We start from the raw sequence: 15,628 nt of genomic DNA on the forward strand, positions 1-15,628 counted from the left end.
TAAACAATTCATTTGCCCACAGAGGGAGAGAGAGAGAGAGAGAGGGGTCAATCATCGTGGCAAAGATGAATTCCGTGTTCCGCGTCGACGAAATCGGCGACTCCTACTGGCCGCCGCCGCAGCCGCCGCCGTCGGCGGCCGATCCTGCGCCGGGGGAGATGGGACGGAGCCAATCGGAGTGGGCGTTGGAGAGGCTTCTGGCCGAGGTGCCGTGCGCCGGCTCGATCTCTCTTTCTTCTTCTACGATCGCGCCGCCGGACCCGAAGCGACTGGTGGAGGGAGGTGATCTCGATGACCTCGTCGAGATCAAGAAGCCGAACGGCCAGCTCGCGCCATTGAACCAGCCGCCGCCGAAGGTGCCGGTCAATCCTGATGACAGCCACGCTTTCCTCAAGAATCAGCTCGAGATTGCGTGTGCTGCCGTCGCTCGCATACATGTATCGACCCTTCCTCGGCCTCTGCTTATGTGTGATAATACGTGCATGCGTGTGTGTATTTGATATTTGTTGTGTTTTTCTCCCGTTGTTGTCTATTAATTGTAGTCCATCGATCGACTTATGTACATGTGTGTATACAGTGCTTGTACATAGGATATGGTCGATCATGGTTTGACTTCGTAGTGAATTGTGTGTCTATCTGAATATATGAGCAAGGTTATCTGAAGGTCTAGAGCACAGCAGTCGTATTATTAATCGTAAGAAAGGGAAATAGGATTCTGATCCATTTGTCTGAACCTTTTGTTTTAACTGCTGTCCTTGTAGTTATATCTTTATGATTAAAAGAAACTATTTTGTGTGGTTACAGGAGTCAACTACGAAGCTTGGAGAACCTAGTTGTTTTCCCGAGATGCCGTTGCCGGCTTCAATTTCTACACAGTTGGACATCCAAGCTGATGGTAGAGCTTGTTTCTTTTAATTATTTTCTTTCTGGGCTATGTGCTCATGTTATTTTGATCACCCTATGCAAATTTTTTTTTGCTAAATGTTAATTGTTCAATAGGTAATTTGTTCAACAAAGGTCATAAGGTCTTAAAGTAAGGCGCATATGATTGCCCTTCTATCTTCTAGAAAAAGTAAAATATCATCCTTTTCTTGCAAATTGGCCTCTCTTGACATGTTTATTGTATTTCTCACGTTGTTCTGTCTGGAGCTGTGTTAAAATCTTCATTGCAAATATGATAAGTAGTTTATGTATGATTTGAAGGATACAACTATGAAATGTAATTTGACAGTTTAGCATATAATGTGCCAGCAAAAGCCGCAGATGAATGAGGCATACTACATCTGACAAATTACGAGAAGCTTTGGTTCCAGATTAATAGCTGTGGTTTGCTTGATGATTTACCTCTGAAATATCTGTGACAGTCAAGCAAAAGCTGCACTAGGTCCACTGTTGACAAGTAGTAGGCATGGATTACTAAATGAATGGTGGCGACACACAGGAGATGCATCTTCCATGTTGGCTCTTGTGTAGTTCTCTTAGTTATGAGCATGCAATCAGATGCATTGGTTGAGTATGGCTGGAGGAGCGTCTTCTTTCTAGCTATCTCAGGCAGTGCGCTTGACAATTGCGTTTGTAGTAGATACATATACTATGGTGCTTGTCTTGGGTTGAATTTTTTCTGTTATCTTGGTCTTGTTAGATCTGCCTATAAAAGAGTGGAATTTTTCTTTGCTTATGTTATTCCATTCTAATTTTAGTGACTGAAAATTTTACTTACTGTGTGACGTTCCTGCTTAGTATAACCCATTCGACGTCTTTCCAAGGGATGGCGCCTCTGTTTCTATTTGAGTGTTGCTAGCTTTTATTTCTCTTTATGCAATTACTTTACAAGTAATTCATTTGCTCATAACAGCATATTGCAATGGTTCACAATAAATTTGATTTTCCTGTTACCGGATTAGTACTGCCTAAATGTTTTGGCACTTACTGAGTCAACCAGATCTTTTTTCTTCTCCAAGCCATTACTTATATCCACTTCCACTGTCAGAGGACTCGTTACTTAGATGATTTTGATTGAATTCCTGTAAAATGTCTCACTTGTCTATTGCTTTGAGGTTCTGGTCATGGTGTGCCAATACCACAAGGTGCAGATAATGGATCATATGGCATTCCAGCCTTACCCTCCATACAAAGAGATTCAGGTGTGCAAGTTAAGCAAACAACAAGTGAGTCATCAAGGGATGATTCAGATGATGATGAACTTGAAGGCGACACAGGAACCACTGAAAACAAAGATCCCGCTGCAGTCAGACGTGCTAGAAGGTAGCAGCATTTTGCCAGCTTTTGCACAATGGTGCATCACATCCTTTCATTTTATATTCCTTTCATATCCTCGTGCAAAATATCTTGGCAACTTATGAATCTGTTGATTCCCTATAACCAATCTGCTCTGTAAAAATCAAAACTGTTTCAACTGGATACAAAACTTTGAGCAAAAATCTCTATAACTAGAAGCTTGGCTTCTCATCTTCGAAGTTGCCACCTCACTTTATTATTGGGGCTTTTCCAAGTTCAACCTGAAATCCCTTTGATCTGTAATATGGTAATATGACCCTGAGAGTGATTACATTCCACAGTTACACATGCAACGTCTTCCCCCCAGGTCCAGAGCAGGTTTCTGTACCATCTATCTATTTCAGATATATTCCTATCTCAAAGGGAATTGTTGAATTAGAGGGAAACAACTATCCTCTTCTTTTTCAGTAATTTGCACTTCAGTTTATTGTCTGAAATTCTCTTCTGTGATGTGGGGTTCTTGGCCTGGGGTTGATTATGACTGCGTTATTCTTATTGTGTCATTTTATTTCAGAATGGGCTGGTGTGTGAAATCATATTGTACTTTCACATCAGCGAAGTCACCATATAAAATTCTAGTGTTACAATCAAGAACCACTTATGATATATATTAATGGTGGCTCAGGATGCAGTCAAATCGAGAGTCAGCTAGACGATCCAGAAGAAGAAAACAGGAGCACATGAGTGAACTTGAAAACCAGGTATATTTTACTTGAACTCTCAGTTGAAAAGCTGTTATAAGTAGTGATTTTCCAACTGCACTTCCGGTAATGATGGTCTAGGTGGGACAACTGAAGGTTGAGCACACTGCACTACTGAAGCGTCTCACTGACACGAACCAAAAGTATGATGTAGCATCAGTTGACAACAGAATTTTGAAAGCTGACATTGAGACATTACGGGCAAAGGTTTGGTTTCTTTTTGGAAATGATTTTTACATGTGGAAAACATTCTTTGGTCAATTCACACGAGGCGCTTTAGTTGAGAACTCAAATGTTCTTTCTACAATGCAACCATGTTTTCACTTCTTAATTGAAAATCTCTTTGTCCCCTTTCACTACCTTTATGTCATATATGTGTGGCTATTCCATGTGTTACTCAAGTGCTTTATTGTGGAAAATATATTAGCTTGTCATGGTTTTGGCCTTTTTCTTCAGACATAGTCATAACTGACGTGATTTATCATTAGTTTCTCGTTTCCTCTGATCCAAATAAGCTGTTTAGGCGAGTCCATGTACTTTAATCCATTCACTAGCATAAGGTTTTCTTATGCATTGCGTCATTTTAGCGATGAAGTTTCAGTTTTGAGTTTTAGCAATGACAAGATCTTGCTTCTATCTGAAAAATACATGGTCTGATCTTTCAAATGTCAGGAAGAGTATGCTCGTTGGCCACATTTGAGGATAAGATTGTTCAGGAAGTATAGCTGTGGATTACCTCTCATTGATGGGTGCTGTAACTGCTAGTGTGAATCGATCGAGGGTTTGATTTTGAGAAGGTTTGCTTTCATAGAAAGAAGAGTAAGGAATGATGTCTATCAGGGATGGATCCAGTTATACCATCTTGGGGGCCAAATTAACAGATCAAAAAGATTCAAAGGTGCTGGCAACCTAAAAATTGAGTATAATCTAATTGAACTTAGCAAATATGACAAGGTATCAGGCCAAAATAATGTGAAATTCTGAAGGACCTAGGTGGTGTCCATGTCCAGTCCCTTCTATTATTCTTTTAATTCAATAAGAGTTATTTCAAGGATAGTTTTCTCAAGAGGTACTTTTCCATATGGAGGGACAATTTCTTGATAAATAGTGATGGAACATAAGTTTCCTAGAAGTGTGTGTTAACTCGCTGGCACCATCTTGATGTAATGGAGTGAATATATAGCAAGTGTAACACTTATTAAGGCTTTTTGAAAGGAAGGTATAGAGAGATTATTTGGGCCTTAAAAATTGTTCGAGCAAGGTGTTTTGCCTTGGATAGAGCAGGGAAAGATTAGGTCACAAAATCAGGCATAAAAATATGCTAGATTCATGATTCGACTAGACTTCATGAGTGGGGTCTGGTCTACCTTCTCTGTTGTTTCTGTCTTTCCTTTACCATATTCTATACCAAGACCTTGAGACATAGGCATCAACGTGCGATGATGTGCTTATCAACACTACTAAACCTATTTATTATGATATCTGTAGATGTTCTTGGGAGTTGGCTTCCTGCTGCGTCTCCCATGTTTCGAGACTCTAAAACCTCGGCTTTGGTGTGGCTATATTATCCATAATTAAGACACTACTTGTATTTTGCACTCTCATGTCTAATGTAGCCTTGACATCTTTTATTTTCCCAAGATTGGAATGGAGTTCACAGCTAAAAATTGTGGTTCAATTGTTTTGTGTAGTTGGAATTTACCATTCCAATACTATGTAATATATAATAATTGAATGAGCAAACATAAACAGTAGTTGCATGAGCAAAATTAAGGACCAAGTTGTCTTGATCATTGTGGTTTGCATTGCTCGTATTCTGAGCCTGAGGACCCAAGTTTGGGTGCCACATGCTGCATGAAAAATGAAACTGCGAATGCTCTCCACCAGTTAATGGGCTTCAATTCCTTGCACCTATAAATGGAAAATATTGTTAATGAAGTGCTTTGGAGGCACTTGTTAAGCATACTGAATGAGGAATAATTCACTATCCAAAGTAGTGGTTACGCAGACACGAGGCAATCAAAGCATTGGAAACTGCAAAGTTTCCTTGATTAACAAGTGTCTCTAGGGCACATGTTTACAAAATCCATCTGTTAAAGTGAATTAACTCTATTGCTGGCAGAAACGGTTGAACCAGGGTTCATCAATTGGACCGAAGCCCTAGCCATTTGCCCATTCCCACTATAAAAAGGGACCGGTGTGATAAATCTTCAAAACACTAGACACCTTCTGAAATGTCTTGAAATTTATGAATAGGGTTAATTATTCTGCTTTTGAAAGACTTTCGTCTGCTCGACGATCTTTCTCTTTCCAGGTGAAAATGGCTGAAGAAACAGTCAAGCGGGTTACTGGAATCAATCCACTTGTCATGGCTATGTCAAACTTGCCTAACTCAGACATCCCATTTGTGAGCAGCCCAATGGATTCATTCACAACTGCTGCTATGCCGATGCAACCAAATGCCGACGACTTCTTTCATCATGCAGCTCCTAATATAACCTCTATCAACCCGCATCACCCAAGATTTGACAGCAGTGGCTTCCCCAGGAACAACCCAGTTCCAGTGCTCGAAAACATACTAGCCGATGCAAACAGATCAATGCTGGGTGTTCCTGGCCCCTCCGGGACTATTCCAGGTTGGAGCTCAGGCATTCCTCCTCCACTGGCAAACACTAACATTAAACAGAAGTAAACGCCCTGCCTGGCATCACTCCTTTGTTAGTCAATAGAATCTGTCGGAATATCTCTATCTTTACATGTACTTCTGCATGGATCTGGATTGTCAATGCATCTTTAGGGTGTGAAACTAAACTTAGTCCAGCTAAGGAGTGGATCATCTGGTGTCACACTATGTTATGTAGCCTATGCATTGTAAAATAGAAGGGAAAAGGAGGAGCATTGGATGGAAGTGAACGCGAACCCTTTTGTTCTCGCGGAATCTTCTTGGAGTGCTGTAATTGCAAAAAGGATATTGGGGGTATCAGAGGAACAGGTTAATTTTTTTTGCCTGCCTTTTCATTTCTCTGAAGTGCAATCACTCGGTTTGGTTGGTGAAGGCTGGCCCCCTGACCACAAGAAAATAACGAGGTAACACAATCGCTCTTGGCGTGTAGCTTTTCGTTCTAGTTTGTGTCTGGAGTTTCAATTTCCATGGTTCCTCTTAAGATTGTTTGGTAAAGCTCTCAAGACCAGCTGTTCCTGAAGAAAGTTCCCTGATTCTAGGCAAATTCTAGAGGTAAAAGCTAAGTTTCACATTGTCGAATCGCAATGATTCATATTTGTATGCACGGATGGAACAATTCAAGAAACTTCGTTGCTGACTGTTGTTATGAAATTTGAATCAAGTAGTTTCTGGTAGAATAAACAATTGAAATGCTGCAACAAAGTAAATGTAGGTCGTACCTAGAACATCTACCGAATCGGCTTCCGATGGCTGAGAGCACTAGCATCGCATAGTCAATGAGCCCACCCTCTAAACTATGTCCTCCATTCAGTTGTGTTCCTTTATAAAGGAAAAATATATTCAGAAGCCGGGGGTCAATTCTGCTTACGGAGGCATTTGAGAAGTCTATTTTGAATGATCCAATTTCGATAAAAATCTTCATGGTAACAGGCGCACGAGTTTAAGTATTGAATTCTCAGTACGATGCGTCAACGGGGAACCCACGCAGTGAAGCGCTTTCTGTCTTATGTCTTATCGGCCTTGCAAAATTCCTCGTGCCATCAGCAAACTGATACGCTATATATACAGAGTATTTCCAAAGGCCCCAGATCGAAGTGAAAATGTATCTGAAAAATGGACAGAACAACAAAATGTTCAAAGCCATATCTTATAAAGGTTTTCACCTCCAGTCATAACGAAGCAAGCCGGGCCATTAACCAAGTTTGTCGACCTTTGGGATGATGCAGGATGAAGGTCAAAGAATCATAATGACGAGAAACAAGGGAAGTACTCCATCCCCCGATGGATACGCCAAGTCGGCAAAGCAGCAACTAGAATGGGTGGGACATCGAAAAATTTTGGGAGGAACGGCTCCACCTCAAACTCCTTATTTTGTTACATCACTAGAGATTATGCATAGAAGAAAATACATGGCTGTACCCGTACTCATGTCCAAGAAAAATAATCAGATGAACGAAGCCTTCAGGATTTTTCCACGTTCAAGTCATCACTGTGGATAAAGCATACTATAAAGTTCGCCGACATAATGTCAGCATCTGTAGAATTCTGCTGTGAATGGTTCGGGTTCGGGGTAACATGGAAACCCGATCCAACCCGTTGACACCCCTAAGCGCCTCTTTTATCAAACCACTACAACACGGCATCATTAAGTAGAATTGACACAAGAAGTCACGTTATATAGCAAGTAAACTGTCAAAGCACCTCACAGGCGAGATGGAAGTTCCAAGTTGGAACAGCAGCTCTCATTCCATCTTAAAAAGGATCATTCCTACACCTACTATAACAAATGCCTCACCAATTCCAATCTTCATCAAATTTGCTGATTAATTCATTTCCCCGTTTTGTTCAAGAAGTGACTAGTCAATAGCCGGTATCCGAGTTCGCATTGGAGGGTAGACGGAGCGCAATAACTGCTAGGATACTTGAGATATCTCTTAAAAGGATGATGGCAACAACTATTATGTACATAAGACTAGGAACATCATGCAACGCGGCAAGCCTTTCTTTTTGTTTCTCTACAACATATGATGGAGAAATCAGGGCACAAAATGTTGGCTCTGAGTTACCATCATTTTTGTGGGACAAATTTCTATCTAAACAACAAAGCAGACCAACACAGAGAGAATTCAATTAACCAATTAGTAATATGCAATCATTTTTCACTCAGTATGCTACACTCACAATTGCTATAGCAGCTGCTCAGATCTTGCCCTTCCCTTCTTTTCTTTTTTGGCAGCCTTGTTACGATTCCCTGTTGAGTAATTCTTCGCCGTATGAGAGGTCCAAGGGTAGTTGTCATGGGATTTAAAAAACAACGAAAGCGGGCTTTCAATGTTAAAATGGAGAAGCTCGCTGAAAGGTCCTCTATGGGAATACAAAATGTGGAAGAGACTGTTTCTTGTCGTTTGTCTAATCTGTCCTCGAATGAGTTGAGCCACCTTTTTGATTGCTATACAGAGGTAAGAGTGAACGTGAACCATGCTTCCTTCTCCCATAACACCGCCAATAAAGTATAAATATCGCAACCAATAGGATAATGGGAATCGCCCATCTGTCGGAAGGAAAAGAATCTGATGTTACGAGCATATTGCAAGATCACTGTGCAGGCTTACAATGTTTTTCACTTCCCTTATTTCCTTAAATCTTTATAAAGTCTTTACAACAGGTTCTTTGAGCTATCCAGACCTTTCTAATCCAGACAGAACAATAAAACTATGGCAACACATTTTCGACATACCATATCAAACAGAGCATGAAAGACATGAAGAGATAACATGTTTGACAAAGAAAAGAAACCCATGCCCAATGAAATGCAAAAGCATAAGTAATACAAGAATCGTGCATGATGATTTTGTAGAACAGGCACTGCACCTAGTACCAAAAAGGACGAAACTCAAAAGAAGTCAAGACCGCTTAACACCATATATGCTTCACTGTTGATGTACTCACAAAAAGAACTAAACAACCCGTAAAAAATATAACAGAGAACAAAAGGTAACCCTTGAAAAAGAGATTGAATAAACAAAATAGGAAAAAAGATCAGTTACCTGTCCAAATCTAAAATAGGGTTGTAAACGAGAGTTTCCCAGGTAGCCACAATAAAATGCCAGACTGGGTTGTAATAAAGGGTCTCGGCTGACCAAAACATTCTGGTGTACGTCTCCAAGAAGATAAACATTACCCATGCCGCTATTTCAATCAAAATAAATTTGATAATAAACCGGCCAACCACTACCATCACCAGAGAGAAAGCGACCAGCCAATTGAAGAGTCTGTGGTTGTATTCCTTAATAAATAGAGTCCGTGACTTCCCTAACATCTGCATTCAAATAGACACCACACAGGAAAAAGCTAAGTTTACACGTAATGTGTCATCTGCATTCAAATAGACACCACACAGGAAAAAGCTAAGTTTACACGTAATGTGTGATAACGAAGTAAAAACAACTGCTAAAGAAATAAAGGAGAATATTTCAGTTGACCTTCATCATGCGTTGCTCATAATTCATTTTGGAAGGTCCAACGCATTCATGTTCAAAACTTTGGTTGCATTGAAGGAAACCGGCATTGAACTTTGCCATGGAAGGAAGTCTGAGAACTTGAAGCTGATCCATCTTGTCCTCGCATCTTGTATAAAGTGACTCACAAAGCTTTGAGGACCGATACTCGTTAACCAAAATGATATTTTTATGAACCTGGAAAAAAAATTGAGTTTCTTGCCTTAATCTGTAAAAAGTACAGATATAACCAGAAATAAAATAAAATATTCACACTTAAGCATGATAATCGATATGTATAGTCAGTATACCACTGGAGAAGATAGACCATCTGCTAACTACATGCGATTAGATTGCAAAATTCTTAATACTTACAAACCGAAAAACATTAGAAGCCAAACTACCTTGTCTATTTCTTCTTCTAGCTGAATTGCTGACTTCTTAGCATGATGGCGGCCAAAATGTTGATCATCAAAAGCTCTCATAGATAGAACCCTAGACCTTTCATGGGCCTCTTGCAAAGATTGCTCAGAGAGAGGTAAACCCACTTTTGCCATCATATCACTATATAGCTTTAAACACTGCTCAAGGATTTTCTTATTGAAAACCTCCACCAGAGAGCCTGTTGATGGAATTTCCCCTTTATTTAATGCTTCAAGTATCTGAAACCAAAAGATAAAAGAGCAAATAATTAAAGAACAAAAAAATATGAATATCTCAACTTTAAATGCCTCAGCGATAAAAAAATCTACATGCCAATTATGCGAAGCATCAGCTATTTTCTTTCCCCTCCTCGATCAGAAGGAGACCATCCTCTATTGCAAATCATTGCAATTGAATGCAAGGGGATAAGGATTCTCTTAATTGTAGCTAGTACATTAGGAAATCTGTTACTTGATTATCTTATTTTAGACCAAATAGGCTTGCCTTGGAGATTACCATCAACATGGCATTACACTTGCAAGGTCAAAGCATGAATTACCAAACTCCTTTTTCCATAAACAACACGGACAGTTAAAATAAATATTTGCAAAAAGTTCAACTCGGTGATGAAACGACTCCATTTCAATAGCTCTTGTGGAATATGATCAGTTCACTTGAAATAAACTTACTTTCTGGATATACAAAGATATGGGAATTATTCAATCAAGTATGCTAATGAAAGTCACGCATCAATACTCCAGATAAAGACTAACAACATATCAAGCATCTGGTTTAATAAAAAAGGCGACGCTAATCAGGCAACCCACGAGAAGTTACCTGCTCTAAGAAAGCAACAAACTCCTTTCCATTCAGTGTTTTGCCTTGCACAATCTTTGGACGTATGGCACTTGCAACAAGCTGTTTCAATTGATCCCTTCTTTTAATATATGTGGGATCAAGCTCATTGTCTTTCATGTCACAAAGCTTTGTCCGCTGCAGATGTGGCTGTTTAAAGGCTTATTTTAGCAAAGACTTACAACATAAAAGTAGCGCGGTATAATGCTCATGACAATTCACCGCATATCATACCTTACAAAGAAGAAAGTACCGACCTATGCAGAGGAAACCCTATAAATGGTAATAGACATGTCCTTTATTCCCTCATGCACTTACAGCAATTGAAGTTTTTATGTAAGGTAGAAAGATGATCTTGGATCAAAGATATTGGACTGAAGTGAGACAAACATCCATTCCTTGTGCATAACATTATGCTACTATGTAAAAAGGCCTCTTCCCATTGTCACCATTATATGCTGACAACTCAAACAATGAGGGCTTCAACTCGGATACAAGAAAAAATGAAGAAGAAATTAGAGACAAACAAAGGCAAACATACTTGAGGCAAGCTGAAGGCTGTGCTGTTATCACCCATGGTAGCCAGTGAGTCCCGAATCTGATTAACCTAAAATATTGATAAAATGATTGAAAGATTCATTCCAACCACCAAATCTTGAAGCTAATTGATGGGGGGTGAAAAGCAATCTAGCAGAGAGAATTACTTGATCAATATTCTTGTCTCCTGCAATTAAAGATTGTCACTAAATATTTGTCATTACAAAAAGTACAGAAAGAAATCCGACATTTTCTTACGCGGGTAGGTAATAACACTAACCTTCAGTATTAGGAACTCGTCTAAGAGCTTCGTCCACCATTTCTTGCACGGTTTTCCCTTCTGCAAGACAACAACAATGTCAATCACAGTAGAAGTGCAAGTGAGGGACCCTCATTTACTACATCAGAAAAACTTAATAGAAGAACTGGACACTTTAACTTACGCAAGAAATCACGTTGGATAAGCCACAATAACTTCGCAGGCTCAAAAGCAACATCTTGACCCTAGAAGGCAAACCAACCACGAGAAGTTATAAATTTGTCTGAAAAAACTAGCAACAAAATAGAGTGGTGTATGAGTTACCTTAACTCTTTTGGTGATGTTATTTTGGCAAATCCATCAATAAACAAGTCAGTAACAGTTGAAAGATAAGCTATGATAACTCATACAAAGATGTAGCCAGAGAAAACCATTGACAGCAAATGAAGCTCCATACCTCCCATAAAACTCTTCCGCAAGCTCAACAGCAAATGAAAGCCGAGATATATCAGCTTCACGTATCTAAAAGGGGAAAAGAACATTTTGAAGCAAAAAATAAAACTTCCCAGATGTATCATTTATGGTTATTCAGCAAAAGCAAGACCGCCAGACTTTCCCATCAAATAAATAAATTTCAGAGATTCGTAGATTGAAAAAACATCCCTCAAGATGCAAAATAATCCTAAGAATCATGACACTAGAAGCAACAACATTCTTCCATTTCCTGCATACCAGAGAAACTTTCAAGTAAAAGCATGTTAAGATTAAACTTTTGCCTTGATGCGAAAAAGTTGACAGTCTTATCACTCTATCTCAATACCATAACCGGCAATTAATTGAAAAGCATAATAATTGTTGTCCACGAGAAAAAAGTTCCTCAATGATTTCATAGCTAATGACAGTAAATAGATAAAGAGGTTAGAGTGACTAACCGTCTCAGGGAGGTTATAAATAAGCACGGAACTCATAACAGTTGCCAGAGCAAAAATCCTACATGAGAAGAGATTGGATTACACATGTACTGCAGAGTTTACTAATAATAAAAAAATTCCCAGCCCAGCTTTTCATCATGGTGCAGAAATTACCTGTCATCATATACATTCGACTTGCCAACACTTTCAAATCCTTCCGTGTCAAGGTAAAAGACTGATGTTTTTACTCCATCAATATCAAGTTCAACAGGGAGTCCCCAAACCCATATTCCTGTAACATGAAACTGACAAGTGAGCAAATGGTAATTGGAATGAAAGGGAAAACAATATTACTCCCAATTACCCTTCGTTTTTGTGTCACGCATGTGTCCAACACCAAATCCTGCAAAAAAATCCAATGCTAACACTTTTATGTCAAGGAAGGTGCAAAAGGATCTAACTAAAAGAAGTTCCACGAGCAAAAAAAGTAGATATGTCACCCTCATAACATGAAAGGGAGAGTAGCTGATTGAGCAGAAAAGATTTTCCAGAACGGTAAGGACCAATTACCTGAAAAGACAACGTCAAATGAGACAGAATGGGGAAAGTCGGAGCAATCAAATATTTCTCTGGGATAGGCAGTTTTCATAGACTAGTGACCACATAGATTAAGCTAGAGACATACAAAATTATACAGATGGGCCAAAAGTCACATCTAATGACCAATCTACACACATTTTTTGGCCCATCTAATGACCAATCCGCACACATTGAGAAAAGATAGGGACAACACTGCCATAAGATATAATTCTATCCAGAGGCAGACGTTAATTCCATAATCTTACAACATAAAGGAACTATCCATGAAGCCTTACAAAAAAAGGATTTCCACCATGGTTGCACTTGCTTTTAATATATATTGGCATTCAGAAATTCTTCAAACATTCTTCTACTTTGTACAAACAAGCAATGACTCATCTATAACTGAACACCTGGTTTCATAGGAAAGGAGAACATCTACAAGCTTCAACACCATCGAAATACCAAATAGGATGTTGTTTCCTGATGATATCTTAACTGTGATAACTCTTTTCAGTAGAACTTTTGTTTATTCTATGAATGAGCATCTACCAAATTGATAGCTCACTGTCGAATCTCCACTGTGTTTTCCTTTAGAAAGCATTTCACCATGATTGAACACTGCAATCTTTCTTCTTCTTTGTTTCTATTGCAAGATTATGAACAATTGTGACTAATCACTCTTTCTGCTTTCTCTCAATCAACCTTGTCTGTTTCTATTCAGCGGACTTCTTCAATCTGTTCAAACGTATTGCTGACATTTCGCTGACTGGTTTTACCTCTTGAAGTACCAATCTAAAAATTCATTCTGTAAACCCTCCTGCTTGCAAATCTCCTCAAGAATAAGCAAATGGGGTGCATGGATTCGGGGAAAGCTGCTTATGATATTAAGAAGTCAAATCATCCAATAGTTCAGAAAGCAATCAATTTTAACGGCCTTCACATACTCGAAGTAAAGCAGAGCCACAAATCACTTATGTAAACATGCTAGTTTCACTGAAAGAAAGGCCTAGCTTGACTATGCATTCAGGTCTCTGTGGAGCTTTGATAGCAAGAATATATAATAAATGCACGTCACAGAGACTTACAGCAACAGCAGCAATTGGGTTCTTTATCCTCTTGATAATCTCCAAGCCTCCCCTTGCAAGACGCAGTTTTGTATGACCAGGATCAGGTTCCACGACAGGAAATCTGCAATGACAGATCCATTAGATGATATAAGAGGGGGATGACTCAAAGTACAACATATGAATCTGGAAGAGAGAGAAGGTTTGTTGCAGCAATTCTGCAAGAGCATATAAAGAGTAATTTTAGCTCAAGAGGCCAACATGCTGCTCTAACGAGACAATATGAAAGATAACCAGCTCTACAACTTCCAATGCCATATCTTCCAAAACTCATTTGCATCTGTGCCCTCATAGGTAATGATAACTTATGACCTGACTAGCTGCATGATGATAACTAAACCTTTACCATTGAGCAATGCCAATATCATACATCTTTCTGTCCATTATTTGATTTATTTCCAGCACCATGATATCAACTAAAGGTCCTTTAACCTCCTCATCTATTTGCTTAGAGCTCTCTCATACTCGTTTTTTCTAGTCAGCATCAAGTTGCATCTCCTTGTCACAGAGTGCATGATTTCAAATGCCAAAACCACCATAAAAATCATCTTATTTGAAGCAAGTACCTCCACTTGCCAAAGAGCAAGAATGAAAGCTATGATCAGTTCAAATTTTCTCTTGGCACCTTTCATATCAATTGCAGGCCAACCTCGGCCCTTTCTTTTCTTCTTTTAGCCTACCATACGTTCTTCTTTCATCTGTAGCTTATGACAATAGCATACAAAGCAATTCACAACCATCTCTAAACTCTTCAATAAAATCAACAGCCCTATCACAGCGTGAAAATCTAAGTCCAAAGATCAAGTAACATTCTCTCTAGTCACTGATTTAATCCTGAGCCAAACTGACAGCTCTCTTGGTCTCATAAAATCAAACCGCCCAAAGCAGCTCATCCCAAATCACAATGTGGACGTCACAGGTGCAAAGTCAAATAAAACCAATCACCCACGAACTCCGCAAAGCTCAGTCAAGCTCAAGCCGCACCACCAAATCACACAACATAAGCAAATCTAGCGACAAGAATTTTCAGCCCATGCATGCAGCTCCTGGCATTTTAAAAGATACCCCAGAATCACAACAGAGAATCGCCGCCCTCATCCAAGAATCAGCTTCAGCTCCATCTCCTAAACAAGAACCGACCCATCCAACCAAAGCGAGAACTCGACAATCAGAAAGCTACTTACGCTTGGTGAAAGCTGTCGATCGAAGAGGACCCAGAAGCCAAGAAGCCGAGCGAGATCCAAAGCACCACAACCCAAGTCAAATGCTCCATTTTACGACAGAATCGATGCAATGGGACTGAGAAGCTGAAGAGGGAATTGTCACGGGCGATTGGAGGAGACAATGGCGAGAAGGTTATGGAGGAGAAGAGCGCGAGGGAGAAAGATCAATGCTTGATGGCGAAACGGGGCGAGAAAAGACTGGATCTTGAAGAGCCATGGAGATTGGTGTACGTTAAGAATCGGGACGGAGGACATGGCCCAGTTTTGAACCGGCCAGACTTGAAGGAAGGAAGGAGCACGAAGCGGGGTTTTCTGAGTGAGAAGCATGGGATTGCTGCCCTAACACACTCCCGTATCTCGTACGAAATCTCCCAAATTCCACGGCGTGTAATAAAAATCAAGTCTTTATTTAAGAATTACGACCCTCGAAGCGTTTTTATGGCTCCCATCATAGCCGCCGCCATCATGTTACGATCGTCGATTCATATCTTATAACACGAGATTATCATTAAGATAAAGTAGAAATAAAAAATAT

At 39.7% G+C, this 15,628-nt stretch overlaps 2 protein-coding genes across 5 annotated transcripts; one reads left to right on the top strand and one right to left on the bottom strand.

The window, feature by feature from the left end:
- Window positions 1–6,027, top strand: LOC115754369 (light-inducible protein CPRF2). Of its 4 annotated transcripts, none has more exons than XM_048281244.1 (6): window positions 1–356; window positions 805–895; window positions 2,094–2,265; window positions 2,924–2,999; window positions 3,081–3,206; window positions 5,314–6,027. In XM_048281244.1, exons 1-6 carry the CDS (start codon window positions 66–68, stop codon window positions 5,689–5,691), a joined length of 1,134 nt encoding a protein of 377 aa, XP_048137201.1. In that variant the 5' UTR covers window positions 1–65; the 3' UTR covers window positions 5,692–6,027. The 4 variants fall into 4 exon arrangements, with proteins under 4 accessions (XP_048137201.1, XP_048137200.1, XP_030549228.1 ...); XM_048281243.1 differs by having other exon boundaries at window positions 2–437; XM_030693368.2 differs by having other exon boundaries at window positions 2–356; window positions 2,058–2,265.
- A 1,636-nt stretch (window positions 6,028–7,663) lies between these two features.
- LOC115754368 (guanylate-binding protein 4) lies at window positions 7,664–15,413 on the bottom strand. The gene is made up of 17 exons (XM_030693365.2): window positions 15,055–15,413; window positions 13,832–13,934; window positions 12,665–12,734; window positions 12,529–12,567; window positions 12,339–12,456; window positions 12,186–12,243; window positions 11,711–11,775; window positions 11,578–11,584; window positions 11,438–11,498; window positions 11,275–11,334; window positions 11,162–11,181; window positions 10,999–11,064; window positions 10,440–10,607; window positions 9,584–9,841; window positions 9,165–9,377; window positions 8,730–9,001; window positions 7,664–8,233 (listed from the first exon to the last, which is right to left on the bottom strand). The coding sequence occupies exons 1-17, from the start codon at window positions 15,141–15,143 to the stop codon at window positions 8,092–8,094; spliced, it is 1,809 nt and encodes a 602-aa protein (XP_030549225.1). The 5' UTR covers window positions 15,144–15,413; the 3' UTR covers window positions 7,664–8,091.
- Window positions 15,414–15,628: the final 215 nt, after the last annotated feature.

Source organism: Rhodamnia argentea, chromosome 6 (genome assembly GCF_020921035.1).
Source record: "Rhodamnia argentea isolate NSW1041297 chromosome 6, ASM2092103v1, whole genome shotgun sequence".
Taxonomy (NCBI): Eukaryota; Viridiplantae; Streptophyta; class Magnoliopsida; order Myrtales; family Myrtaceae; genus Rhodamnia; species Rhodamnia argentea.